This window comes from Crocuta crocuta, unplaced genomic scaffold (assembly GCF_008692635.1).
Source record: "Crocuta crocuta isolate KB4526 unplaced genomic scaffold, BGI_CrCroc_1.0 scaffold77, whole genome shotgun sequence".
Lineage (NCBI taxonomy): Eukaryota > Metazoa > Chordata > Mammalia > Carnivora > Hyaenidae > Crocuta > Crocuta crocuta.
Genome location: NW_027532172.1, coordinates 4,251,537 through 4,259,301, shown reverse-complemented (window position 1 = coordinate 4,259,301; position 7,765 = coordinate 4,251,537). Strand labels below are relative to the sequence as shown.

The following is a 7,765-nucleotide window of genomic DNA, read 5'->3' as shown; positions in this document are numbered from 1 at the left end:
CAGAGGCCTCTGTGGGCACAGCGCTGGTCCAGGCCCTCCGCCAGCCGCTCGCTCACCATGTGCAGCAGTACGTGCTCCTCCTGCTGAGCCTCGGGGACACCGTTGGGGAGGTAGGTAGCAGGGGTGTCGGGGGACCGGGGACTGCTCGGTAGGCCTGTCACATGTAGGGAAGCCGAGGGAGGAGAGAAACAGGGTCCTGGCTCAGGGGACCCATCTTACTCAGGAACCCTGATTTGCGAAAGATGCAGCCATGCTTTTGGGGACATGGCCCTGGGGGGGAGGGGTGTTGAAGGGACATGGCCTTGCCCTGGCATGTCTGAGGTACATGGCCCTGCTGTAGCAGGGCCAGCAGAGACCCAGGGAGCAGATGGAGAATCTGTACTGGGCGTGAGGACACCTAGGCAGGGCCGGCTCGGGGACTCAGTCACCCATTGGTCCTCTGGAAGCACCTTCGTGCTGGCCTCTCCCTCAAGGAAGGGCTGGCAAGGAAAAAAGCACAACGTTTGCCTTAGACCCAGACCTTCTGACCAGCTGGGGCCCGGCCGGCGCAGCCATCACAGGGTGGGGGAGGATTCTGACAAGCACCCCCCCCCCGCCATCCCCCACTCACCCGCTGCTCTGTGTCCCTGCAGGGCCACCCCACTCGGGAGCTGGTGGTGCACTCAGCCACCCTCTTTGGGAACCTGGAGTCCTTCATGAGGCAGGCGCTGGACCAGGCCACCGCCACGCAGGCTCTCTGGCACACCCTGAGCAGCCGGCTAAGGGTGAGTTTGAGGCCTGGGAGGGGAGGTCAGGAAAGGGGGCTCTCATCCTGCAGCGGCCAGGTTGTGAGGTCCGTCTGTCTAGCCATCCTCAGGCACTGGCTGAGTGCATCCTGGGCCAAGCCGTGAGCGGGCTCTGGGGAAGAGCAGTCAGAACTGACTCTGTCCTGAGACGCCGCCGATCATGTCACAGCCCACTATGGCACACGCTGCCCCTCCTGGGGTCGACGGGGGAGCCCCCCTTCCTGTGCCCTGAGAAGGTGTGGCAGGCCTGGGGCCCAGTGTAGGGAACTAGGGGAACAGAGAAAGGGTACAAGAAGTGCTAGCGAGAAGCAGGGACCGCAGAGCCCCTGTGAGTGCTGTTGGGGGCTTCGCGGGGGCAGTGGCTCGAGGTGGGATGGGCGTCAAAGCGAAGCTCCCAGACAAGTTTGCTGCCCCCTGCCCCTTGCCCTTGGAGCCCCGATGTCCGTCACAGAGCTGGTGGCCTCCAGGAGATGGATAGAGTTGGGGCGGGGGGGGCTGCAGCCACCGCGCCAGGGAGGCCTGAGCCCTGTGCCTCCCTGCCCTCCTCCCCAGGACGTGCTCTGCACCCCTGCTCGCAGACTCCTGCAAGACAGCCAGGACGTCCCTGTGACGGTTGCCCCGCTGCGGGCGGAGCGCGTGCTGCTCTTCGATGATGCCCTGGTCTTGTTGCAGGTTGGGATGGGGCCGGCCAGAGGTTCTGGGGCTGCAGCGGGGGTCCGGGGTCTGGCCCAGAAAGGAGGGGGGAGCGAGAACTCTGGCTCGTGGGGAGGTGATGGGGGCCGAGAGGCAGTCATTGCTGCGGGTGGGGGCAGCAGGCCCCGTCATGCCTGGAGCGGGGTGAGCTATTGGGCAAGGCCGCTCCAGGTGCATCCCCGCCTCAGGCCTTGCCAGCTGGCATCGCCCCTAACCAGCTGCACCTCGGTTTCCTCGTCTGGAAAATGGGACACTTGTGAGTGAGTTTGTCCTTTGGCAGGTGCCGGACAACTCTTAGTTCTCTCCACACTTAGGAGGGGAGCCCCAGATGGGAGGTCATGGGTGGCCCTTGGTGGCTGAGGAGGGCTGGATGATCCGGGCACACACGAGGCTTCTAGAAAAGCGTACCATGTGGAACCAGTGCCTGGGCTCTGGACGTTGCAGAAGTCTGAGGGAGAGCCAGGCCTGGGGTTTGGGATTGTTTCCTGGCCTGTAACCTTGACTGTGCTTAGCCATTCCCTGAAGCATACATCCCTTGTGATAGCCACAGCGCTGTCTTCTCTGTCCCCTCAGAAGGCCAGGCTGGGCCTCCCCTGCAGACAGGGAGGCTGAGGGCTGGGCTGGGGGTTGGGGGGTGGAGGGCTGCTGCTTGCCCTGCCCAAACCTGCATCTCCTGAAACCTGGTTCTGGGGTTCTGGTTCAGTGTGAGCTCCCCTCCACCCCTGACTTCATACTCTGTGCCCCAGGTACACTGACAAGATACTGTCACTTCAATGCTCTGTGCCCTTTCCTGCCCCTGGACCTTTGCATGTCCTGTGCCAGGCTCACTCTTGTCCCTGCCTGTGTCTGGCACACTTCTCCTTCCCTTCGGGCCTGGGCCTGGTACCTCCTCCCCCTGCGGCGGTGAGGCAGTGGCCAGCCTGCCTAGGCCAGGCAGGAGGGCGCTATGCGAAATCTTTTAGAGGAAGGGGTGTTCATCAGCTGATGGTCTGAGGGAGCATGTGGTCTGGGCCCTGGTGACACCTGTGTCCCCTCTCCTTCCAGGGCCACAGTGTCCACACCTTTGATCTGAAGCTGGTGTGGGTGGATCCTGGGCAGGACGGGTGAGCGACCCCCTCCAATGATACCCCAGGCCTTCTCTCCCTCCACCCCCCTGAAACTGCCTGCACCCCAGGGCTTGGGCCTCCCGGAACAGCCCTTGGAACGGAGCTGGGGCCTACTCGTCCCCTCCATCTGTCTAGGTGCACGTTTGGCCTCCTCACACCTGAGGAAGAGCTCTCCTTTTGCTCCAAGGACCCCCAGAGCCGGGTGAGTGTGGGTGAGTTGTGAATCGGGGTGGGGCAGGGCCAGAGGAGTGAGGGAAGGCAGCAGGGAGTCCCCCTCCCCGGAGGCTCTGCGGTCATGGTCAGAGCAAGTCGGCGGTCTGCCTGGGTCAGGCATCAGGATGCCGCAGAGAACAGGGTGCTTTCCCCTGCGGAGCCAGGGTCGGGGCCTGTGCGGTGTCTGCCCTGTGGTTCTTTCTGGCTCTCCTGGGCAGGCGCTGAAGCTGCACATGATGCAGGGCCCTAGGGGGCAGCATGGAGCAGTTGGCTCTTCCCCCAGGGGACAGAACAGAGTTGGGGGGGCGGTGGAGGGGCACTATCTGGAGCTACCACAAAGGGCTTCCTGGAGGGGCTGCTCCCCGGCAGTGACCTATCCTGTGTTTCCCCTGTCCCCACCAGATGGTCTGGCAGTGGAAGGTGACTCAAGCCGTGGGCCAGGCCCTGCGTGGGAAGAAGGACTTCCCCGTGCTGGGGGCGGGCCTGGAGCCCCCCGAGCCCCCCACCTGCCGTTGCGCAGCATACACCTTCCGCGCTGAGGGCCGGCTCTGCCAGGCCACCTACGAGGGCGAGTGGTGCCGGGGCAGGCCCCATGGCAAGTGAGTGGCCGGAGCTCGGGCGGAGCGAGGCAGGGGTCTCCATGGGAGCCTGAGGACAGACGGGACCCACGTGGACCCAATCACCCGAGGGCATGGACCGAAGGCTGTTACTTCTGCGTTGGTCGGTCAAGTCTGTTTGTCCCCCGGTCTCTTGAGCCCTAATGGACAGGACCTGGCCCATAGTATGTCTGTGCCATACAGAATCGTGGTGACAGTGATGACACCAGAGGGTATGGGACAGTCTTCAGGCGGCTGGCCCGCAGGGCTGCATGACTGTTCTCTGATCGGAGCGGGAGAATAATGCGCATACCCACGCAGCGCTGTCCGGTCCGGTCAGGGAAATGGTTTGCAGACACNCTTCTTCTGGAAGCCCCGAGGCTGGCATAACCTGCTCAAGGCCTCCGGGCAGGTTATAGGGCGAGTCTGGCTTCAGTCACAGGTCTACGTGACCCCACAGGCAGGTGGGCTCTTGAAGACCATGTGGGCCCGCCCTGTGCTCCAGCTGGGAAAGCCAGGGCCCGGGAAACAGGAGGGACTTGCCAAGGTTATGCTCCCAAGCACGTTAGTTTCTGATATCTTGCCTGCTTCCAGAAAGGGACTGGGGAAGCAAATGAAAAAACAAAACCCCAGAAAAAACAATGCCGTGTCAGAAGAGGGAAGGAGGATGCTAGAAGCCACTGGCTCGCATTTGACTTAAGCTTGGAGTTTAGCTCGGAGCTTCCTGTTGGTCAAGGGAAAAAGGGAACCTGGATGTTTCCAGGGCTCTCCCTGTGGGGTGTGGTGAGTGTGCCTCAGGCTGCTGGGTCAGTTGTGCCGGGAGTGGAGAAGGGTCATAGGGCTCGGAAAGAAGGGCTGGGTGGGGGCAGAGAATCCAGTCTGCGGGGAGCCTAGGGCTCTGAGAGGGCTGTGGTGGGGCTCAGCTGGCAGCTCTGTGCATGTTGAAGGACGGGTCTGGTGGCCTGATGTGCGTGCCCTTCAACGGTCTTCCAGGGGCACCCTGAAGTGGCCAGATGGCCGGAATCACGTGGGGAACTTTTGCCAGGGCCTGGAGCACGGGTAAGGCCGGGAGCCGATGTGGGAAGAATGTGGCAGGCAGGGGAGTGGTTTCCCCCCACCCCTGCCACCGTCACCGGCCTGGCCCCGTCCTAAATTCCCAAACCTCACGCAGAAACTCAAGGCCATTTGGTCCAGCTCCCCTTATTGCACTCGGGGAAACCGAAGTTCCCTTGTGTCCCAGGGTGCACAGGAGGGCCGGACGGGGGGTGTGGGGGGGTGTCCCAAGAGTGGCCCTTGGGAAGAAAAGATGGCTGAGCACCTGGGAGAGTCTCTCCATTGTCTGAGAAGGCCCCTCGGAGGCAGGGACACTCCTGGGTGGCAGGAAGGGGTGTCATGGCGTGTCCGGGTCAAGGTCAAGGTGGTAGCCCCAGTGCTGACTGCCCTCCCCACACACCCACACCGACAGCTTTGGCATCCGCCTGGTGCCGCAGGCCTCTGAGGACAAGTTTGACTGTTACAAGTGCCACTGGTGGGAAGGCAGCATGTGTGGCTACGGCATCTGTGAGTAAGTGACCCTCGGCGCGATGGCAAGGGGGGCTCCTGGGGCGGGCACGTGCCCTGGGCTGAGCTCGGGGAGGCAGGGCCAGCTGTCGGTGCCCCTGTACAGGCACGGCACCAGCGAGGTGTACAAAGGCTACTTCCAGGCGGGCCTGCGGCACGGATTTGGGGTCCTTGAGAGCCACTCACAGGCCCTGCAGCCCTGCAAGTACACGGGCCACTGGGAGAGGGGCCAGAAGAGCGGCTACGGTGTCGAGGAAGACGGTGACAGGTGAGTGCTCCGCAGCCGCCCCCCCGCAGGGTCAGGGGGCTCAGAAGACCCTCACGAACCAACCCACAGGGCATGGGTCCTGTGGTCAGTGGGTCCCATCCGTTTGCCTCCCTCAGAGGCTCTAAAGCCACTCACTTCCTTTCTATGACCTTGGTTGTTGCTGAGGCTCAGGATGAGGGAGCCCTGACCTCCTTGACTAAGGAACCTCCCTACCCAGGCCCCCTCTCGCACTGTCCACGGGGACTTCCTGACCCCCTGTCTAGTGTAAGGATCCCGTGTAAGGATCGCAGCCCTTCCAGGCTCTCTGGCCTGTGAGAGGAAGCCTGGGGTCCTTGGCCTTGCATTGGAGGCTTCCCTGTTCCTCTGACCTCACCCCTGCCGTGCCGCCTGCACACCCCTCCTTCTAGACCAGCCTTCCAGACCACTGAATGTCCCCTTGTATGTGTCATACCTGTTGTAGGCTCCGACCTCCATGACTTTGCATTCCATCAGTCCTTCCTGCCACCTCCCCCAGGAAGCCTGCCAGGATACCCCCCACCCCACCCCAGGCAGGCTCCCTCCCTCCTCTGTCCTCTGTTTCTCTTGGAGGTCCTGACCTCACTTGGCCCAGGTCTGAGCTGAGTAGATTCAGGCGCTATCAGAGCTCCTTATCTGCTCTCCACCCTCGCCCCTGACCCCAGTCATGCTAGCAGAGGGCACAGAGGTGCCCAGGAACGACGCTGATCCAGCTCTGGCTCCTCCCCCAGGGGTGAGCGCTATATTGGCATGTGGCAGGCTGACCAGCGCCATGGTCCGGGGGTCATGGTCACCCAGGCAGGTGTCTGCTACCAGGGGACCTTCCAGGCAGACAAGATGGTGGTGAGTGGGGTGACCCGTGTGTGTCCTGAGCTACCTTCTCCCTGCACTGGGGCTGGATTGTGGAGGTCCCCTGCTCTGAGGGTCCAGATGCTAAGCAGAGGCCGGGCAGTGGTGGATGGGGCGGGAAGCTGGGTTCCTAGGCACTAGAGGGAGACCAAACCTCGGCAGGAATCCGGTTCTGCCAGCCACCCGACCATGGCCCGGTCCCTGCCCCTCCTGTCACGGTTTCCCCATCAGCGGTTTAGGTTAACTCATTACTGTAGACACTCCGTGAAATCAGCGAGAATGAATGCCTGGTACTGACGGTGCCAGCAGCCACTGGAGGTGACACTGATAGACTCCTAACTGGACACTCAGCTCTGGGTTCAGCCTCCCTGCACGATCCCATGGGATCTTCCCCATAGTCCTGTGGATCATGTCATTGTCCCCAGTGTATGCCCCACAAAGGTGAAGCTCCGAGAGGTCAGAGAACCTTCCTAGTGTCACCGGGTCTCCTGAGCCCGGGCACCCCAGCACTGGCCTGCTGCCTCTCTCACACCCTGCTCGGCGCTCTGCTACATCTCTGGCCTGGTGACTATATTTGTGGCCTGTGAATTTGTTTATGTGGAAGGGATTGAAGGGGGAAGATAAGATAACAGTGGACACAGAATAGATTCAAATAGGACACAAATTGTATCCTGTTTGGCTCTGAGCTTCCTGGCAACCAGTGCAACAAGAGAGCCTGGTTGGTTTTACTGTTACTCCCGGGTCAGTGACGGGGAAGTGGGGATGGGTGAGGAGAAGCCCAGCACTTTCTGAGCTGTGGGTGGGGAGGGAAGGACACCCAGGAGGCCTCCTGAGAGAGACCACTGGAGAGGAGGAGCCAGACTGAGGGAGTCATTCATGGCAACCCAGGGATGAGGTCTATGGGGCTGGTGCTCAGGGTTCAGCAGGCCAAGGGCTGGCATCTCGCCAAGGCACGGTCCTGGGAAGTGTGACAGGGCTCAGGACCTGGGTGGATGCCTGCCTCCTTTCCTCCTGCTGTCCCCTCCCCAGGTCCTGTCTCCTGACCCTTCCTAACCCACTGCTTTGATTCTCTGAGGCTTCCTTCCCTAGGGCCCAGGGATCCTCCTCTCTGAAGATGATTCCTTGTACGAGGGCACCTTCACCAGGGACCTGACCCTTGTGGGGAAGGTGAGGCCCACTGACACTTAACTCCGCTCCTGGCCAAGCTCTGGACAGGAGCCTGTAATCTCCCAGCTTGGACCCAGGGCTGAGGGTGTGGGCAGCTGGTGGAGAAAGTTGGGGGGCACCTCTCCCATGTCCACTGCATCCAGAGGGTGGGCACAGGGGACGGGTGGGTTTGCCGTGGGTGCACAGGGTACTGGTGGCCTGGCCGTGCCTCCCTACAGGCCCCTAGTTGGGAATCCACCCCTTCCACCAGCATTGGTGGCTTGGAGTTATTGTCCTTCAGAGTGTTGCTGCCTGAGCTGACCCAGCAGAAGGCAGTTGGGGCCCTGCTTGGGCCTCTGGGAATGTGGGGGCTGTTTTGGCTTCCTGGCATCTGATGGGTGGGGCCCAGAGTGCCACAAATGGAACAGCCCATGCAGCAGGGACTATCCCCCTAGGGCCAGCAAGACCTCAGGCCTTGCCTAGGCCTCTTCCTACTTCTGGACTTACCTCCTCCCCCCCTCCCCCCAACCCCCC

The 7,765-nt window shown here is 62.0% G+C and overlaps 1 protein-coding gene across 1 annotated transcript in view; it reads left to right on the top strand.

Moving 5' to 3' along the window:
- The window catches only part of ALS2CL (ALS2 C-terminal like), a 29,393-nt gene that overhangs the window by 5,786 nt on the left and 15,842 nt on the right, over positions 1 to 7,765 (top strand). The window contains 11 exon segments of the mRNA XM_077777144.1: positions 1 to 110; positions 633 to 764; positions 1,338 to 1,457; positions 2,523 to 2,581; positions 2,720 to 2,786; positions 3,200 to 3,396; positions 4,387 to 4,452; positions 4,859 to 4,957; positions 5,060 to 5,221; positions 5,968 to 6,079; positions 7,175 to 7,252. The exon segment at positions 1 to 110 is cut by the window's left edge and continues 12 nt beyond it. Coding sequence (XP_077633270.1) covers positions 1 to 110; positions 633 to 764; positions 1,338 to 1,457; positions 2,523 to 2,581; positions 2,720 to 2,786; positions 3,200 to 3,396; positions 4,387 to 4,452; positions 4,859 to 4,957; positions 5,060 to 5,221; positions 5,968 to 6,079; positions 7,175 to 7,252 — 1,202 coding nt within the window.